This window comes from Ursus arctos, unplaced genomic scaffold (genome assembly GCF_023065955.2).
Source record: "Ursus arctos isolate Adak ecotype North America unplaced genomic scaffold, UrsArc2.0 scaffold_31, whole genome shotgun sequence".
Classification (NCBI taxonomy): domain Eukaryota; kingdom Metazoa; phylum Chordata; class Mammalia; order Carnivora; family Ursidae; genus Ursus; species Ursus arctos.
The window spans coordinates 1,014,831-1,034,939 of NW_026622997.1; the positions used below are offsets into that span (position 1 = coordinate 1,014,831).

At 45.2% G+C, this 20,109-nt stretch overlaps 1 protein-coding gene, 1 non-coding gene and 1 pseudogene across 2 annotated transcripts; all 3 read right to left on the reverse strand.

Moving 5' to 3' along the window:
* Positions 1-5,826: 5,826 nt before the first annotated feature.
* TRNAI-UAU (transfer RNA isoleucine (anticodon UAU)) lies at positions 5,827-5,919 on the reverse strand. The gene is given in 2 exon segments: positions 5,827-5,862; positions 5,882-5,919. It is a non-coding gene; the product is annotated as a tRNA-Ile (tRNA).
* A 1,505-nt stretch (positions 5,920-7,424) lies between these two features.
* LOC113248144 (oligosaccharyltransferase complex subunit OSTC-like) lies at positions 7,425-7,859 on the reverse strand (annotated as a pseudogene).
* Positions 7,860-12,123: 4,264 nt separating this feature from the next.
* On the reverse strand, positions 12,124-19,861 carry GPX5 (glutathione peroxidase 5). The gene is made up of 5 exons (XM_026489570.1): positions 19,775-19,861; positions 16,807-16,960; positions 13,902-14,019; positions 13,399-13,498; positions 12,124-12,330 (listed from the first exon to the last, which is right to left on the reverse strand). Exons 1-5 carry the CDS (start codon positions 19,859-19,861, stop codon positions 12,124-12,126), a joined length of 666 nt encoding a protein of 221 aa, XP_026345355.1.
* Between the last annotated feature and the right edge of the window lie 248 nt (positions 19,862-20,109).

Consider the following 20,109-nt stretch of genomic DNA (forward strand, 5'->3'; position numbering starts at 1 on the left):
GACTCCCCACCGAGCAGAGAGCCTGACTTGGGGCCCAACCCCAGGACCCTGAGGTCACGACCGGAGCCGAAGGCAACCACTTAAACGACTGAGCCACCCAGGCGCCCCACATGCTTTTAAAAAGCTTATAGCAGAAAGGAACGAGGAAAAGATAAAGCCACCGTAGCAGGAAAATGGTGCAGTATTACCTTTGACAGAAGAAAGCAATGCCATTTAATACCCATTTGCTTCTCTTTTCCAACAAGGGAAAATAATACTTATTTTTAAAAAAATATTAACTCATTTTATCATCACACAATTAAAAAAAATTTTTTTAAATAATCTTTATGCTCAACATGGGGCTCAAACTCACAACCCCAAGATCAAGAGTCACATGTTCTACCAACTGAGACAGCCAGGAATATTTAATATTTAAAATGGAAAAAGAGGGATGCCTAGGTGGCTCAGCTGTTAAGCATCTGACTCTTGATTTTGGCTCAGGTCATGATCTCAGGGTTGAGAGATCAAGCAAGTTCTGCCTTGGGTTCTGTGCTGATCATGGAGTCTGCCTAAGATTCTCTCTCACCTTGTCCCTCTGCCCCCCCCCCCTCGTGCACTGACTCTCTCTTTTAAATAAACAAATCTTTTAAAAAAAGACTCATTCAAAGTTTCAACAGTAATTAAAGAAGCATGGCACTGGCCAGAATAGGTAAATAGAGAAATCAAACGTAACAGAGAGCTTATGCTCATGTGGACACCTGAGAGAACAGAGGATACACTACAGATGGAGGGTGGAGTGAATTTTTAGGTATATAGTTCTAGAGAAAATGAATGTAAATGTGTTGACCTGTACTTCATCATATAGAAAAAAATCTGTTTGAGCTAAAGACTTACATGTAAAAGACAAATATATACAAATTTTAGAAAATTATAAAGAATATATTTGTTAAACTTGGAGTTGGGAAGAATTTCATAAACATGACAACAATAAGGAAAAAGATTGACGAATTTGACAGCATTAAAATTTTTTAAGTTAGCTCATCCACAGACACATAACGAAAGAAAAATGGCATTTATAGTGTTGGCTGTGGGGTTTTTTCACAGATGTCCTTTGTCAGGTTGAGGAGGTTTCTTTCTTTCTTTCTTTCTTTCTTTCTTTCTTTCTTTCTTTCTTTCTTTCTTTCTTTCTTTCTTTTTTTAATATTTTATTTATTTATGTGACAGAGAGACAGCCAGCGAGAGAGGGAGCATAGCAGGGGGAGTGGGAGAGGAAGAAGCAGGCTCCCAGCGGAGGAGCCCTATGTGGGACTCGATCCCCGAACGCCGGGATCACGCCCTGAGCCGAAGGCAGACGTTTAAGGACTGCGCTACCCAGGCGCCCCGAGGAGGTATCTTTCTATTCTTGGTTTATTGAGGATTTTCATCAGGAAAGGGTGTTGGATTTTGTCAAGTTCTTTTCTGCATCTATTGAGATGACATGTAGTTTTTGTTTTTTGTTCTGTTGATGTGGTATATTACAATAATTGATTTTTGCATGTTAAATTAACCTTGCTTTCCTGGGCTAAATCCCACTTGGTCATGGTATATAATTCCTTTTATGTGTTGCTGGATTTTGTTAGTATTTTGTTGAGGATTTGCATCCATGTTCATAAGAGACATGGGTCTATAGTTCTCTTGTGATGTCTTTGTCTGGTTTTGGCCTTGGGGTAATAATGGCCTCATAAAAATCAGTTAGGAAGTCTTTCCTTCTCTTGTATTTTTAAAAAGAGTCTGTAGGAGCGCCTGGGTGGCTCAGTCAGTTGAACATCTGCCTTTGGCTTAGGTCATGATCCCAGAGTGCTGGGATCAAGCCCCACCTTGGACTTCCTCTGCCTGCTGCTTCCCCCTCCTTGTGCTCTCTCTCTGGCAAATAGATAAAATCTTAAAAAATAAATAAATAAAATCTTTAAAAAAAAGAGTTTGTAAAGAATTGATATTGATTCTTTTTTGAATGTTTGGTAGAATTCAGCAGTGAAGATGCCTGAGAATGGTCTTTTCTCTGTTGGTAGTTTTTTGGTTACTAATTCAATCTGTTTGCTTATTATAGATCTATTTATATTGTCTAATCTTTTTGAATTAGTTTCATTAGTTTGTGTCTTTCCAGAAATCTGCCCGCTTCATCTAGGTAATCTAATGTGTTGGTGTTCTATTTTTCACAGTATTCCTTGACAACCCTTTTTATTTCTGTAGGGTCTATAGTAATGCCCCTTCTTTCACTTCTAATTCTAGGAGTTTCAGTCCACCCTCTTTTTTCCTTAGTCAGTCAGCTGAAGGTTTGTCAGTCTTGTTGATCTTTTCAAAAAACCAGCTTTTGGTTTCATTGATTTTCTCTATTGTTTTTCTATTCTCTGTTTCATTAATTTCCACTCTAATATTTATTTCCTTACTTCTGCTTGCTTAGATTTAGTTTGCTCTTCTTTGCCAGTGCCTTAAAGTGGAAGGTTACGTTATTAATTGGAGATTGGTATTTGTTTTTTTTTTTTAAGTAAGAATTTATAGCTATACATGGTCTTCTAAGCCCTATGTTAGCTGCATCACATAAGATTTGGTATGTTAAGCCTTCATTTTCATTTATCTTGAAGTATTTTCTATTCTCTACTGGTTTTTTTTCATTGACCCATTTGTTATTTAAGAGTATATTGCTTAATTTTCACATAATTGTAAGTTCTATCAAGTTCTTTCTATTATTACTTTCTAATTTTATACATTGTGATTGGTGAATATATTTTGTATTATTTTAATCCTTTTAGATTTATCAAGTTTTATGAGTATATGGTTTATCCTTGAGAATGTACCATGTGCACTTGAGATGAATGTATTTATTTATTGATGGTGGAGTGTTCTATAGATGTCTGTTAGGTCTGGTTTATAATATGGTTCAGATCTTTTATTTTTTTATTTTTATTTTTTATTTTTTTATTTTTATTTTTATTTTTTTAAAAGATTTTATTTATTTATTCGACAGAGATAGAGATTTTTTTTTTTTAAAGATTTTATTTATTTATTCGACAGAGATAGAGACAGCCAGCGAGAGAAGGAACACAAGCAGGGGGAGTGGGGGAGGAAGAAGCAGGCTCATAGCGGAAGAGCCTGATGTGGGGCTCGATCCCATAACGCCGGGATCACACCCTGAGCCAAAGGCAGACGCTTAACCGCTGTGCCACCCAGGCGCCCCTATTTTTTTATTTTTTGTTGAGCTTTTGTCTAGTTCCATCTGTTATTGAAAGTAAGATTTTGAAATCTCCAACCATTATTGTTGAATTGTCTATTCATCTCGTTATTTCTTTAAGTTTTGCTTCATGTATTTTGGTGTTCTTTCATTGGGTGCATGCATATTTATAATTGTTATATATTTCTGATGGATTGATCCTTTCATCATTATGAAATGTTGCTCTTTATCTCTAGAACCTTTTTTGTTTGTTTTAGTCTTTTTGTGTAATATTAGACATAGACACTTTGGTGTTCTTGTGGTTGCTGTGTCCATGATCTATCTTTTTATCATTCTTTTATTTTCTATCTATTGTATCTTTGAATCTAAAGTGTGTCTCCCGTAGACCACATACATTGGATCTTTTGATCCAGTATGACAGTCTCTGCCATTTGATTGGTTATTTAATTCATTCACAACTTAGGTTATTTTTGATATAGTGGTATTTATATCTGCCATTTTACTTTTTGTTTTCTCTGTGTTGTTATTGGCAAATATATTACATTTCTCTGTTATAGGTCCAACAATACGTTATGCATATATTGTTTTATATAATTGCTTTTTTGTATAAGCAAAAAAGTTTGGCCTACATGTGGTATCTTGGTGGGTTACCCAGTGGGAAGGTCCTGGAGACCTATCTGAAAAAAGAACTGTACGTGTGACTTTCAGCCACCAGGACAGCAAGTATACTACCCCTATGGATTTCTGTTATAGGATTTCCTTTAAAAAATGTTAGGCAACAAGCTACCAGGTGCGAGTGCTTGGTATCTCTAAATTGCTTCAATATGCAAATGCTCTTCAATGTGGGTATCAGTCCCTTGTCTCCTTGTCACGGGCAACAAGGCAAACCAGGACATTTAACAAAAGGATAGCCAGCATTGGGAAAATGCAGCTAGAGAGAAATATGGATCCTACAGCCTAGTCTGTTTGCAAAAGCAGGCAAAGAATGTGGACACTGACTATTCAGTCATACCTCTATTCACTCTAGTGATGTGGAAATTCTGGGCCTTTCAACTCTGGGCTTGGTGTAAGGACCCAAGGAGACAGCTTACTCCTGGAATAAATTTAAATAGCCCAAGGTTCCCTTGATTTGGAGTCTCTATGCTGCGGCAAGAACAGAGAAGACCTAATGCTTAGGACAATGAGAAGATCCCCCAAAGTAATAATCTGCTCATTTGTCTTAGGCTCTTACTCTGTGCTAAATGCTTTTGACAGTTATCTATATCTTTATAACAAAGTGCACCCAAATTTAGTGGCTTAAAACAATAAGTGTTCTTTCATTTACTGCAGATTAACAATTTGGGCTTCACTCAGCTGGGCAATTCTTTTGCTGGTTTTGCCTGCGGTCATTCATGTGATGGCAGTCATCTGGCAGTCTGACTGGCGCTGGACGGTCCACATGTGGGGTGTCAGCTGGCAAGGCTGGGAAGGCTAGGATGGCAGCGTCTCTCTCTCTCTCTCTCTATGTGCTCCTCTAGGAGGTTAGACCGGTTTTCTTCATATGGTGGGTCTCAGGGTCCCAAGAGGGCAAGAGGGGCAGTTGTAAGGCCTCTCCAGGCCTTATCTCGGAACTCTTGCAAAATCACTTTCACAACATTATATTTCATCAATCACAAGATCAGCTCACATACAAGAGGGAGAGAAACAGACCCCATCTCTTGATGGAAGATACCACAAAATCACCTTGCAAGGGGACAGCAGAGAGATGGGAGGAATTTGTGGCCATTAATTAATTGATAATTTATTATCTCCTTTGTAACTGAAAACAACTCTGTGAATAACCTCTATTCATGTGTTCACTGTACATCTCGGGGAGGAAACTGTTCATTATCACTTCCTTACCAAGTGTCCCCCTAAAGTTGGTCTGTGGGCCTGGTTTTGAACCGTAATTCGTGGTGGGCAGCTCAGGGGGGGGCGGGGCTGTGGACACTCCGACTTGTAGAGGCATCTGGAAGAGACCTGACGGTGCTGAGCACGGACGCGGACGATTTCACATCTCCCGGGGCAGCTGCAGAGCTCTGTCCCTGTCTGCAGGGTGCCTCCGGCAACCCCGACTGTCTAGACGCAAGATTCCCGCTCAGGTCGGACGTGGTACTGGGTCAGCTCGTTTTCTCACACTGAGCACCTGTGTCTTCGTCGTAACGACAGGCCTCGCGGACCTGAGTGGTGAGGATCCCGGACGCAGCCCGGAGGAGTGGAGAAACTGAGGTAAGGAAGGCAGGTTAAAGACAGGAGAGTTTCCACTGAAATACTTAACTAAAAACCACGATTGTCCACATTTCATGGAGTCAGCAAAGCAGGCATAGGAGTATTTTTCAGTAAGTTTTATAATTGTTACATATACTTGAACTCGGCCCGAGTCTCTGTCTGACGGTCCTTTTCTCGCTGAATTGACTGCTGTGAACAGTCGCCGGGGCAACCGTCACACACTAGCAGGGGTGTGGGGAGAGGGCAGGCGCCAAAAACGCCGGGCTCTTGGTGACGCAGGACCCCGAGCAGGGAGTTTTGGGACAAATGACAAGCAGGCTCGGGGTGGGATGTAAGCATCCCTGAGGGGTCGGTCCCTCATTGAGCTGTAGGGTCGGAGGGGTGGTAAAAGCTGCTCCAGGTGAGGCTCGAACTCACAACCTCGGCATCGCCCACCAGCTACTGTCTTATAAGTACCGCGCGCTAACCGATTGCGCCACTGGAGCTGCGCGGATGCAGGGCTGCGGCGGTGCAGTGAATATGCTTTCTCCAGGACCGCTCTGCTGGAGGGACTCACGCCCGCACAGCCTCCCGCCGGCGGGCCGCGACCCCCGCGACCCCCGCGACCCCCGCCGCCAGAGACGCCGGAGGCAGAGGCCCGCGGCTGGGCTCCGATCCCCACCGCCCTCCGCGCGCAGACCGGTGTCCGAAGGCATTGGAAGGAGGCACACCGGCCCCAACGACTCCTTGCAAAGCAGGCGAGCCTGTTCCTACCCTGGCGGAGGTGCCCACGTGGGGGAGCGAATTCCACCTGCCGGACTCCTGCGCTTCCGGCCGGGGAGTCCCGCCCGCCTTCCTCCCTCGCAGGACCCCCAGCCCGCCCGGCCCTTGGTTGCTGGGTTCTAACCTGAGGATGGAAAATACTACCCTGAAGCCTTCAGAGAGCTAGTATTTCCTTCGGAAATAGCACTGTTTTCCAAATATGTAGCTGCAACACGGGCGAAGGAAATGCAGGAAACAACGTGATCATTACTTGAACATTTTCTACAGTCTCGTACTCAAATCCACTGTTGACTTGTGTTTTAGCTCATTTCAGACTTTGTTCTATGAAGGTTTTCATTGGAGTATTTTTGGAGTGGGCATGGCTGTAGCTATACCCTCACACACGTATATACAATATAATATATATGTATTTATTATTTTAATTAGAAAAATTTTAACTTCTGCTCCTTTAATACGTCTTACTGTGCAAGAAACAGTCTTGCATACATATCTGAAATAATGTATCGTCACACGCTGTGTAAAGGCAAATACCATAGGTACCATAGAGCTGATCATCTGTCCAGAGTTCTCAGCTTAGGGGATCTCACTTCCTGACTTTTACATTGATTTTTGAAAGTCACAAATGTCATGTCCAAGAATTGTTAAGGGGGCTGTAGAAAATAATCACTTTGTTCAATATTATAGTTGTAAAACTGGAGTATATATATTTTTTAAGGTTTTAATTTTTCATTGGTGTGCCCCAAACTTTCTTCATGTCTTCCCTTATTTCTTTATTTGAGAGAGAGAGAGCGCAGAGGTGTGGTGGGGTCATGGGCAGAGGAGAGAAGCAGAGTCCCCGCTGAGCACAGAGCCCCACAAGGGACTGGATTCCAGTTCCCCCAGACCACGACCTAAGCCAAACCAAGGGGTGGCTTAACTGCACCACCCAGGCGTCCCTGGAAAATATTTTCTTTAAGAAATGAAAAACTAATAAGTAAATGCCACTTATCATCATTGTTACATCAGTACAGACTACCAGGAAAAAATACTATGATAAGCTTGTCTCTGATGCCAAGAAAACATTCTAGTTCAAGCTTTAATACCTTCCTATGTTTTCACTAGATAAAGTGTTCACTTTTCTGTTCTTTTCATTTTTTCCCATATTTCACATCAGAGGATTGGTACAGCCTTTAAAACTTCATTAAGAGGAGCAAATTCAATATCTATTGATTTCTTCTCAAAAGGCATTTTAACTCATTGGGTAGCCCAACTCTTCCATTCTCATGAATACTCTAGCCATGACAAAACTCGATAGGACACAGACAAATCCAATAAATAGAAGAAGAAATCTACTGAATTTTGGAATGTTTGGTGCATTCGATCCATCCAGGATTATGAGCCCTAAGCCTCCCACTGTAAACAGGAAGCTGGATTGGAGTCCTTCCATAATATATTGTCCAAGCAATCTACTGCTCTCTGATGCCCGTGCTCATCGGTCATAGAGCCAAAACTCGGAGGTTCACCAGTAACATCATCAATGATTCTTCTGGTGATGAGGAAGTAAGAACACCACCGGCGGAGCATACACAGTCATGGCCCACAGCAAGTGCACCCAAGGTGGCTCCTTCAGCTTTAGTTTGGGGCATTCGAGCACTAAGAACAGGACTCAGTCCAAAGTCTCCATGTTGATGGTGGCAGGGGCAGCTCTTGACCCCCTGTAGTATTTAATTTTTATTTAACACTATAACATAAACTATTTCCCATGATGGTCAAGCTAAAGGAAACACTTATATAGCCCTAGCTATTGGGGTTGGACCTCTTCTAAGAACTGAACATATAATGACTCGTTATTCCACATTCTTACATTATGTGTAAGAGACAATGTTCAATCCATCCATTGATCTATCACAATTTAATTGGATGTCTTTGACCTATCTTCTGATAAAGAAGACATTTGGTACTGAGGTGCATTTTAGAGGTTGAGGACCAGTGCTCCAGGCTGTCTTTCTGACTCCGTGTCTTCTCTTCCTAGGACTATCCCAGCCTAAGTTAAAGAGCGAGCTCAATTCTTGGTCCTGGGGAGGGGCCAAAGGTCTGACCAACCCATTGGTCCTCTCTTGTCTTTGACCCCCAAACCATAAACATTGTCTTCTGAGTAGGAATGTGGCTTTCCTAGCTGAGAAGTCAGTCTCTGATAGGACAACATTCCCAGAGGGTCAGTGTCCTTAATACTTTCTGAGCAAACGTGGATGTTCTCTGAGCCAGGTTTGGGGATAAGGTGGTAGTGTCGGGATGTGTAGAAAGTATGATGAGTCAAGGGTAAGACTTTATGATGGTGTTCAGATTACTTTTTTTGAACTAATGGCTCCAAAAAAGGTTACACTTAATCTTATTTTCCACTTATTTCTTTAAAGAATCCAAGGATCTAAATCAATCTTTTCTAACCAAGATACCACATCAGGTACAGCAGTTTCAGTTAGGGCTAGTCCCTGGTTTATTTTGTGGTAGGTGGTCCACTGCCATTTTCCAGGGTCTTTCTTTTACTCTTTGTAGGAACAAGCTGGTGCATTATATGCAGAGACGATTGTGCATCCTTTTGGTCCACCTGTCACTCTCCCGGGGAGGACGGCCTCATTTACTTCCCTGGCCGTGGATCTGGGAGTCAGCATCAGGCCTTTCACTTGGCCTTTTCTACTGTGATAGCTCTTACAGCACATGCGAAGATGTCAATGTGGCGGTTTGCCAACTACCACGTATATCATTTGGGGACAAGAGACATTTCTACCAGATGGATCCATGGCCTTAGTGGATGAACAGTGAACCAGACCTGGGCCAGGACTCCTGCTGCGTGGTCCCCATAGCCTCCGTTCTCACCGGGGCCATGGCAACATGTTAGGCCTTCCAGTATCCATGTCCACCTGGATCGTATGTACAACAGTTCTTGAAATGTTAGGGTATTTCTCTTTCCTGATTTTATGGTTACTGAGTGAATGGTCAGAAGCCCCTTTAGGAAAGGAATGGGGAAATTACTTTCTATATATTTGTGGTGGTGTTGCAGTTCCTGCTTTCTCAAGACTTGGCTTCTCCTTTTGTCAGTGATTCTGGGTCTGAAAACTGGTTCAAGATCAGAAGCTGAGCAAGGTGTTGTCATTTTATTTGTAACTGGGGCTGCCGTGCTCAGTCTCCTGGTTATCTATTCTTGGTTTCCGCTGATTGTACAGACAATGATAACCTGTGTTGGCTGCTCATCTGCTTTGCTTCTAGGGAAGCTGTGTTCTATGAATCGTCTCCAACACTCTGGAGAGTTGACTGCCACACACACACACAGATTCTGATGGGTGAGTGCTGCCAAGTCTGGCCTGAATCATTTCAGGATCCTATAATCCACATTACTAACAGTGAGGCTACTTCTATAGCAGACTCTTGTATCAGCCCAGGCCTTTCGAGGACACTCACCACACATCCTCTCAGTGATCCTGCACATCCCTTTTTCTTTTTTCCAACTCCTGCAACATCGTCCTCAGTGAGTTTCCAGCATCACATGGTAAATCCACTCTAGTGTGGACACTTCTCTCAGCTTTTGATCCCTCCTTTCTGTCATCAGGCACAACAATCCTGGCATTTCTACTACATTTAATGAGAGCCATTTCTTTTTCCAAGCAGGAGAATCCAAACAGTGTGTTGCGTTCTTGCCAATGTGTAAAATTTCTGCACTTTGGGAAAATATTCCAATATCAATGAGCTCTCCTGTAGCTAACTTTGTGTTCCATGCCCCTTGATCCAGAACCTTTAGGATCTAGTTCTTTATGGGACAGGTGTTGAGTAGGTGGCAGAGCCCATGATGTTTGGCAGAACAGAGCTTCTGCATTGTCGTCAAGCAAGAGGGACATGCTTACCCTGAATAAGGAGACTGGGGGGTCTTGGAAAATCTGGGGATCTAGATGTTCTAATGCATCCAACCAGATGTCTCCGCCCAGTGTCTCAAGGTTCTAGTCTTTTCCAATCAAGGCCATGACCTGGACATAGAAGATAATTTAGTTTGAGAATTTAACCTTCTTTGGAGCTCTGCTATTCCTACGATTAAGTCTTGGACCTGAACCTTAGCTTTTTGTGCTGTCGGGCTGCAGGATATGAGAGGTTCTTCATCTCCTTTTATGGAGGCACTCTGGCTTCCACCTTTAGCCTTTATTGGGTCAGATATCACCCGCAGCCTTTGATCATCTCTCTTCAACGCATCAATTTCTTCTAGTCACCACCTTACAATTGCCTTAAAATTGTATTGCCTTAACTGTACTGCCTCTCCCACATTTCTCAGGCACCTGACACATCACACCCACCGATACGTATCCTTTCACCAGTGTAACCACCTCATTCAGGTTTGATGAAAGTTTTAAAAATTGCTATGGGGCAGCTGGGTGGCTCAGTCGATTAAGCATTGGACTCTAGGTTTTGGCTCAGGTCATGATCTCAGGGTTGTGACATCGAGCCCCGTGTTGGGCTCTGCACTGGGCATAGAGTCTGCTTAAGATTCTCTCTCTTCCTCTTCCTCTGCGACCCCCCTCTCTCTCCCTCTCTAAAAAAATAAAAAATGAAAATTGCACGGCTACTCTATGCCGGTGGCTATTTGCGCTCTACCCCTCTCCTCACTGCCACCTGGATGGTGGATAGCTCAGCTTCAAAGCTCTCATCTTAGCACCTTCTTCCTCAGATCCCTTCTGGCACCAACCGTTGCGGGCTGGGTTGCCTGTAAAGACTCAAAGATGGAGATTTGCCTGCAAAGCTTACTGGAGCACTACCTCAGGGTCAAGAAGGGCTTCAGACCCTCCGGGGTCTCTGCAACTGGGATGGGCCCTTCAGAGGTGTCCCAAGTTGAGAAGTCAGGTCTTGCCTTTTATACCCTCCACTGACCAGTAATTGGATACAGGCTGCCCCTGGAAAGGGGACATGACCTCAACCTGAGATAATTCCTAACAAGGGATAACGGTTGAGAGCCACCAGGTGACAACCTCCCAAAGATCTGGGAGGATAATTCCTTCTATCCAAGGGGTTCAGGTAATCTGAGAAACACACCATCTGTGATAGTCACAGTGAGAAAGAAGAGAGAGATGAGAAAAGTTTGAGCACAGAATAGGGTAAAAAAAACCACCACAGTGATGCCAAATGCTGCAGAAAACATTTTATTGGAGACAGTGCAGGGCTGGTTCTGGGGCTGAGGACTCCAGGGTGGAGAGGGGAAAGCCCATCCTTCAAAGGATGCCTTGCCCAAGTGTCATAACCGGAGTGCACTGGAGGTCAAACAGTAGGGAAGTTTCTGTAGGATCTCAATTAGAGAGGGGCTCTGGGTCCCACTCTCATGAAGATGCCTTCTCTCCATGCAAGACAGTCTCCTGCTCCCACTCCACCCTAGAGCCCCTCAACCAGAATGACCAGTCAGCGTGCGTGTGGGAGGGTGGGTGTCATGGATGAACACTGATCTGAGAAGACTTGGAAACTGACAATACATGTTTGTCCTAGGGGAGGGAGAGTGTTATGAGGTGGAACCTGGGCTGTACGGCTACCATCCCACTGTTACTTCTACACCTTCAGGGTAGAGAGAGAAGGGGGAACATTCTGTCTAGGAACATTCTTCTTCAGGATGCCGTGGCAGACTGAACCATCCTCATGGAAGGCTGATTTTCCTTTGATGGAGAGGAGTGATTAAATGTATAACAGAGGTCTGAGGATTTAGGGTTTCCATTCTTTTCTTCTTCTCCCACATATATACTCTTGCAAGGAGAAATATCAGTAGCCTTCCAAATATAAATCTACTTGGTAGAGAGTGGGAACTCTGGTGGTATAGAGTGATTTAGTCAAGTGGAGGCCATTTAGGAAGAATGTAGTGAAATAGGGAATTTTTTTAAAGGTCTTCAGATAAGAAGCAGGGTGGCTCTTCCCCAGACTCGGCCTTCCTATTTACTTTTGAACAGTTTCAGGTACTCTAGGATGTCTGACTTGACAGTGCTGATGGGAGTCCGGTGAAACCAGCGCATGACAGGGACTCCATCAGGCCCCACCAAGAACTTCTCAAAGTTCCAGCGGATGTCGTGGACCTTTACGGGATCCCAGGATATGTGTTTGAATGAGCCCAGAACCTCAGAGGGGTGTGGGCAGGAGAGCTGAAGCAGAGATGGAACAAACAAACAGCATCATTTCTGCTATTGTCACCCACAGGGAATCCGCTCCCTCCCATACCTAGATATTCTGATTTCCTGTGATTCTTAACAAATCCTCTGGATTGCCACCACGCCAGTTATCAAGATGGTTGTAGATGTAACAGCAAAAGTCTGTTCCCTTCTCCTGTTCCCCTGTAACCGCTGTGATCACAAACCACGCCACTGTAAGATACGTCACCTCTGTGGCTGTCAGTTTCCTTTTCCGCAAAGCGAATGGTTTAGATTAGAATGCGGTTTCCTAGGTCTTAGGGCTTCTGGTCCAGTAGCATTCCAAAAATATCTTTGGGACCAACATGGAGTTCCAACATTTTGTTTTGTCAAATAATAGAACTTTTGAGAAGCAGCATCACTTCATCATTTAATTTAAAAAAAGATTATTGTAAGAATAAATTACATATAGGTCCTAATCTCAGAATAAAGGGAAACCCTATGAGTCTGTTGAGTTTATGAAACCCTCTTTACACTGCCCTGTTTTCTTCAATTTGCTGAGGGTATATAAAAATATCTGTCTGGGCCAGCACTGGCTTGCCACCCAGCATTTAGAAACAATAGCTGGTGGTTAGGGACCCTGTCAGCCTTCTGTTCTCTGTATCTAAAAGTCAGTGTTTCATAAAAGGCACTTACTACATGGTATTAACTTGTTGATTTCTACTTCCCCTTCTCCAGTAGGAACCCATCAAGGACTAGGGACTGTGTCTTACCCTCCTTTATATCCACATAATTTAGCAAACTGCGTCATACTCAGCCAATGTACCTTGAATGAATGAATGTCAATGAGCAAACGAGGGTGGTCCTTGGAAACACTACCACTCTACATAGCCCTCTCCATCCCAAAAGCCAGAATCTCATAAATATTAACGAATTAAACCCCGATCTCTGTGCTAATGTGGAGACCTCTTGCCAAGAGTCCAATGCCACTTCCAGGCATGAGCCTTGGGTCCATTTCCACCAGAACCAGCTCTATGCTAGGAACACTGGGGAAGAAGAGGTTTGGGTCAATAATTCACTCACCTTCAAGAAGGTGAAGATCTTTTGTTCTTTCTCGCCATTCACATCCCCTTTCTCAAAAAGCTGGAAATTAGGTATGTATCCTTTCCCTGGACGGACGTACCTGCAACGAGCCACAACGTTCCCAGGAAGTTCCAGAAAGTGGGAGAGACAGCTATGATGGGGCACCATGGGAGGGGATGTGGAAAAAGATGTGGAAGACAGGGCTGGGAAGGGGAAATAAGGCCATTCTTTGACTTTGGGCTCCCTAGTTCACATAATATTTCTCTGTTCTGCTGTGCTCCCTGCTCTGCTTCTGTTCCAGCGGTGTCTGTCCTGAACCTCTGTGGTCCCTCCAGATCTCACTCCCAGGGAGAAGGATCACGTCGGGGTAGGACAACGCTGAGGTCAGTTGGCAGGTGCCCCCAATCTACCACCTGCCCAGGAAGTCCCCAGTATGAAAGTGGCTCTGGAGACCAAAGAAAGGTAGACAGGGGCCTCCTCTGGGGATCCAGGCGGGCACTTACTTCAGCCCTGGCAGGATCTCTGAGTTCTCTCCTGGCTCCTGCTTTCCAAATTGGTTGCAGGGAAAGCCCAGCACCACCAGGCCCGAGGGCTTCAGCTCCTCCTGAAGTGCGTTCAGCTCTGTGGGTGGAGAAGGGACAGTGAGGAGGCCCGACTGGAGACTTGCTTTGTGGAGAGAACGATCCGTATGCGCTTTCAGGGAAAGAGAGGCCTCCGGAAGGAAGAATCTCTAGATTGGAAAGACTCTTAGTGGCAGGGCTGAGGTTAGATGCTGGAGCTCCAGACACGCATTCAAAAGCCCTTTATTATAGGGTAATATTCCCCAAATCTGTGGCACATCAGAATCAGCCGAGGGCCCTTCCTGAAAAACAGGGGCGACCAGGTCCCATCCCAGAGAATTCTCTGATTCCCTTCTTCTGAGACGTTCCCCACTCATCTCAATTATTCAGAACCTCACCAGGTTCCTGTTGATTGTAAAAGGTACAACTGCTTATGGAAAGTGTATTGAGGTGTTATTAATGGGTACAGTTTCAGTGTGACAAGATGCAAATGTTCTGGAGATTCGTCTCATAAGAATGTGACTACACTTACCATGACTGAACAGTACACTTAGAAACAGTTAAAACTGTAAATTTTATATTATGTCTTTAGTTAACCACACACACACAAAAGTTTGCCTCCCCTGGTTGATTAATTGCTAGACTGAATCTTTCTTTATTAAAGGGAAAGACACAGATGACGAGAATGGGCTTCTCTCCTCTGTAGAGACTGGATGCCCCTGGGGAGCAGAGATCAACCTGACAGGTGCAAAGAGAACCAGAGAAATTCCAGGTCTAGCTTCCTGGTGTTCTTCAACAATCCTCAGGATGTCGAAGATACATTCTACCTAGTGGTCCTCACTGACATGCCCAAACACAAGACTGCACCTTCCCTTTTACTGTTTTCCAATTTGATTGCTCAGATGTTTATAATCAACTTCTCTGTTAACACTTCCTGGGCTAGATGTGGCTTCAGTCCCCTGACAAACACCAGCCAGTCCCACTCAGATTCTGCATGGCCAGCTGGTCAACTGGTAGGTCCTCCGAGTCCTGTTCTTCTCCTTCTCCTTTCTTCTCTCCTCTCCTCTCCTCTCCTCTCCCCTCCCCTCCTCTCCTCTCCTCTCCTCTCCTCTCCTCTCCTCTCCTCTCCTCTCCTCTCCTCTCTCTCCTCTCCTCTCCTCTCCTCTCCTCTCCTCTCCTCTCCTCTCCTCTCCCCTCCCCTCCCCTCCCCTCCCCTCCCCTCTCTCTCCTCTCCTCTCCTCTCCCCTCCTCTCCTCTCCTCTCCTCTCCTCTCCTCTCCTCTCCCCTCCCCTCCCCTCCCCTCTCTCCCCTCTCCTCTCCTCTCCTCTCCTCTCCTCTCCTCTCTCTCCTCTCCTCTCCTCTCCTCTCCGTCCCTTCCCTTTCTATCTTTCTTTCTTTCCTTTTCACAAACTAGAGATTGTTTTCCTGATTCCATATGGTTCCTCAGTACCTCTCCCCACATCCTTCCCCCCGTCTTCAGTCACTGTACATGACCACTTCCTCCAGGAAAAAGACAATAAATTAGGAATCCTGTCTTCCAGTCCTTAAGCAACTATTCCTTAGTGTCCTTGTCTGTTATTTACGGAGTGGGAACTAAATAAGTTGATTTTTAAAGTCACTGTAAACTGGTAAAATGAATTATGGTCCAACACAGTGTTATTCAGTCTTAAAAAAGAATGAGGAGATAGTCTGAACTCTAAAGTACTTTATTAATTAAAACAAAAAGCAAAGTGGCAAGTAGTATTTACATTATGCTGCAAATGGGAGGGGAATGCAGAAAAAAAACTCTATATATTTTGTACACATGACAATACCAGTCATCTAAGGAGAGGGGAATGTCTGCTCATGGTAGACTTTTAGATTCCTATAATTTTTGAGAGTTGTGAATATATTACCTATTCAAAACATAATAAAAAACAACAAAAGATGAAGTTCTTGTTAGTTTAAATATAAGTCCCTCTGTTTCTGGTAAAATTCATCCCATTCATTATTTCTTTTTTTCAGGTCATCTCCACTCCCAACACAGAGCCCATCACAGGACTTGAACTCAGGACCCTGAGATTGAGACCTGAGTTGAGATCAAGAGTTGGACGTTTAACCAGCCGAACAACCCAGGTACCCTTAATTGTACTCTTTATTCATTGTCTTCTAAATCACGTGGTCTGAGGTATGAGAAAGATAAAATCCCTTCCTGAGTAACGTACAGAGAGGGGGAATCTATGTCCAGGAAGCACTGAGTCGGAGCCAGAAGAGTTGCCTCTATCAGCACCTGGTCTACCAGCTCTCCAGCCAGACACGGCTCCTGTATAAAACCCCATCCCCCCTCTGTCTTTGTAGGTTATCTGTAAAATTCTGGAAAAGTCTCAAAAACATCGATCCTGTCTCTGGTATTTACCAAGGAGACTTCTGGAATCTGCGGAGAGACCCCTAGTCCTCAGAGATTTATTGATTCTCCTGGAACTCTCAGGAGCAAAGCAGAGGCAGGACATAGGGAAGGAGTCAGCAAACTTTTTCTGTAAAGGTCTAGATGGTAAACACCTTAGACTTTGCCAGCCAGATGGTCTCCATCACCATTCTCATCAACTATTCACCTCTGCCTGGAGGTATGAAATCAGTATGTAAGTGCAGGGGCGTGGCTATGTTCTGATAAAAAAACTTTGTTTATACAAGCGGGTTGGCCAGATTGGGCCTGTGGGCCATTGCTTGGTGGCTCCTGACATCAGGGAATGAAGTCACTTGATCATGAGCATTGATTTTTATATGTAATGAGAATATAATTCTCATTAAGATTTAGAATATAATGAGCTGGAAAATTCAGTCCCAAGGAGATGTGGCTATGAATTCTTACCAGGATACTGAGCTGTCAGACCACAGTAAGTGGCCACATTGACAAAAAGAACGTGCTTGCCCGCGTACTGCTTGAACTGAACGTGTTCGTTTCCATTCAGAGGGAAGGCTTCATATTCATAGATGGTGCCTTTCACATCTTTGTAGCAATCCATCTGGAAGATTTAAAAAATGATATTAATAACAACAATTCCTAACATCTGTGTAAGCTTTCAAAGCACTCAAAGGGTAGTACTTGCATTAACTGAAAACAGCCAAGCAGCAAACAGGACTTGTCTACGGTGTGTATGACAGGATTGAGACTTAAGTCTTGTGACTTGGAAGCCACTGGTTTTTGAGCAACAAACTGTCAAGTGCCCTCTCCTGTTATCCTGGGAGAGGCAGGATACCAGAAAATGTGCTGGGATGAGATGAACAGAGCAGAGATTCATGAGCTGGGATGGGAAGACCAGGGAGGAAGTGAGGCCAAAAAGAAAATCTCATTGCCTTTCGTGCTTCTGGTTGGCTCTGGACTGAAGGTAGCCTGCCTGCATTCTCCCAGTGAAGGGAAGGTTTTGGACCGCTTGCATAGTGGAAAGAGCTCTGACCTGGGAATCAGAAGCCAGCTCTGCTGCCACGTGCTCTTGTGAGCCTGGGCAGTTCTCATCCTTGACCCTCAGCTTCCCCACTGGTAAATGAAGACATTCATCTAGATTCCGACCAGGTCCTCCAGGGGCCTTCCCGGTTTAACATTCTAGAACCTAGTATTAGCTGTGCCTTGAGTAGTCTTCTCTGTCCTGTCACTCTCTTACTCTAAGATGGTCACACAAGCCACTGCTGTGAAACTGTCTGTGGCTCCCAGCGGCAGACGGAGAGCACGAGATCATCTGCTAGTGCCACAGAAATCTCTCCGGCAGCACCCAGCTGCCGCATAACCAGCCCCCCAACCTGCCCCACTGAGCTCCGGGAGTCTAATCCTCACCTCCATCACTGGCTCCATCTATCCTATTCGTCCCCAAATCTCCTGAACATAGTTGAGCAGAATTCCATGTAACACAAATAAATTCCAAATAACAGAAATAAGTTGTCCACGACATTCTTACTGCCTGTTCTCAGCTTAAATTCCTCTACAAGGCAGATCTCACCTTATTCTTCCTCCACTCTATCCACGTTGGGTCGGTGAAGGACCCCTTCTTCAACATTGGGAAAGCTGCTGCCAGTCGCCCATGGAGCACAGGGAGTATGACACAGGAAGTGAGAAGGAAGCCACCGAACTACACGGTGAGAAAAAGGCAAAGAGGAACTGATCCGAGAAAGGGGAGAAGGACGTAAGGGGATGAGGAAGGTCCAGATTTAAACTAAGATTAAACGAGGCTCCCTGGAAATCCGATGGACTAGAAAGGATTTTAGCCAACCGCCACTACCCGGATGCAACACTAACAAAGCCAGACTTTCTCCAACCTCCTAGGCCAACTGCGTCTGTCACTAGCTCACCAGGCTCTTGTACTCGCTCCTGCTCCTGGGCAGAAAGGTGCCTTCTCCATGCAGGCTCTTGTACCTTCCCAAGTGCACACACAACGCATCCCAGCAAGACTGAGACATGCGGAAAGAGAGTACAGTATGAAGTCATCCATCTCGATTTCCATGATTCTAAGCTAAATGTTTTTAAGAATTTGTCTTTTATTTTTTTCCTTTGCTACTGCAATGAAATTTACTGAAAATCACGTTGGGTATCCAGGGTGTGGGGTTGTAGAGAGACTCTGGACCTGGGGAGTCCTTCTCAGGCCCGCTTCCTCCGGTTACTCACTGCTGCTTCAAACGTGTTTAAGTCCATATGATACATCACCAGTACCTCCAGACTCAGCTTTTTACTAAGCAAATTCTATAGCCCAGGGTCCAGGTCTTCATACCCAATGAGGCAGCCCTGAGTAACAGAAAAGCCACACCAATTCTCAGCAGTAGAGGGCCACCCAGGAGGTTCTCCGTCACTCTCAGAAAGGTGGGAAGACCTCACCAGAGCTGCCTTTCCCTGAGCACATTCTAGTGTCACAGCGCGGCTCACCTGTTGCCCACAAATTTCTAATGAGAAGCAGAGGCTGACAAAGGCGAAGGGACTTGTCCGAGACCAGAAGCGGTCGCCCCCCTACACGGAGGGAAGGTTGCTTGCCTCTCACTTTATGACTCCATTTTGCCTCCAGGTCACCCAGACCATTGCCGCCCTTCCCAGAGCTGCCCCTCCCACTGCTATACCCACGGTTCATCATGAAGGCCACTGAGCCGTGAACTGGGACTAGACTGAGGCCAGATCCAACACTCCTGATTCTAAACCCAGTTGCCTTAGACCTCCAATTATTTATTTTTTTATTTATTTGGGAGACAGAACACACACACATGGGCGGGGGAAGGGGCAGAGAGAAGCAGACTCCCCTCTGGGCTCTGTCCCAGGACCCTGAGACCCTGACCTGAGCCAGACCCAGCTGCTTCACCGACTGACCCCCCAGGTGCCCCTAGACCTCCAGTTATTTTGCCTGTGTGTTATGTTTCTCTGATTAACTCTCTGGCTTTATCCATCTGTAAAACTTCCACATTGGTTTTTTCCACCTCACCCTAGGTGTCCCATGAGCTGCATCAGAGATGACTTAGCCCACCCTCTCCTCTAAACCCTGCCCCCCACTGTGAAGCCCGATGCCTTCCTGTGCCTTGGGCCCAGCTCTGGTGCAGATACTGGTGTGGCTGGAAGGGTGTCCAGGCCACCATAACGAGAGATGCAGGACAGCAAGGACCACAGTAAGGAGACTCTCCCCACCGGTATTCAGCTCAAGGAACACCCATTTCTAGGACGGAAGAAGAGGCACGAAGAAAGGAAAGGTTCATGGAAAACCGCAAGAAGAAAGAAAGCAGAGGTCAGAGTCTTACAAGAATGACTGCAGCAGGACAGCGCAGTAACTCGACCGTGGAGCCCTACCCCGCCATCTCTGGAGGTCACTCACCTTCATCTTCTCAAGCTTGGCATTTGTCTGCGTGACGCTGACTAGCAGAAGGGGTACAAGGTAGGCGGCCCTCAACCGTGCAGTCATGACTAGTGCCCGTAGCTCTAGTGTCTGAGGCTGAGATCTCGCACACCCCGGCAGCCTTTTGATGCGCTGGCCAAGCCTGCGCAGGCCGGGCACAAGGCGGCAAGGATTTCTGGGGCATGAGTGGGGACGTAGGATTTAAACCACATCCTCACCCACACACACCCCCGTGGGCACTCAGTGCTCACCGGTGCGATGAGGACCTGGGACTCGTATAAATTCTGGCAGAACTATGAACAGGTGAGGGCAAG

Excerpts from the sequence above, each read along its gene's own strand:
- GPX5 (XM_026489570.1), bottom strand. The coding sequence starts at position 19,861 with ATGACTGCACGGTTGAGGGCCGCCTACCTTGTACCCCTTCTGCTAGTC. Across the intron at positions 13,499-13,901 it reads GAGATCCTGCCAGGGCTGAA|GTACGTCCGTCCAGGGAAAG; the intron begins GTAAGTGCCCGC and ends GGCTCGTTGCAG. Across the intron at positions 12,331-13,398 it reads AGATCTTCACCTTCTTGAAG|CTCTCCTGCCCACACCCCTC; the intron begins GTGAGTGAATTA and ends TCTCTGCTTCAG.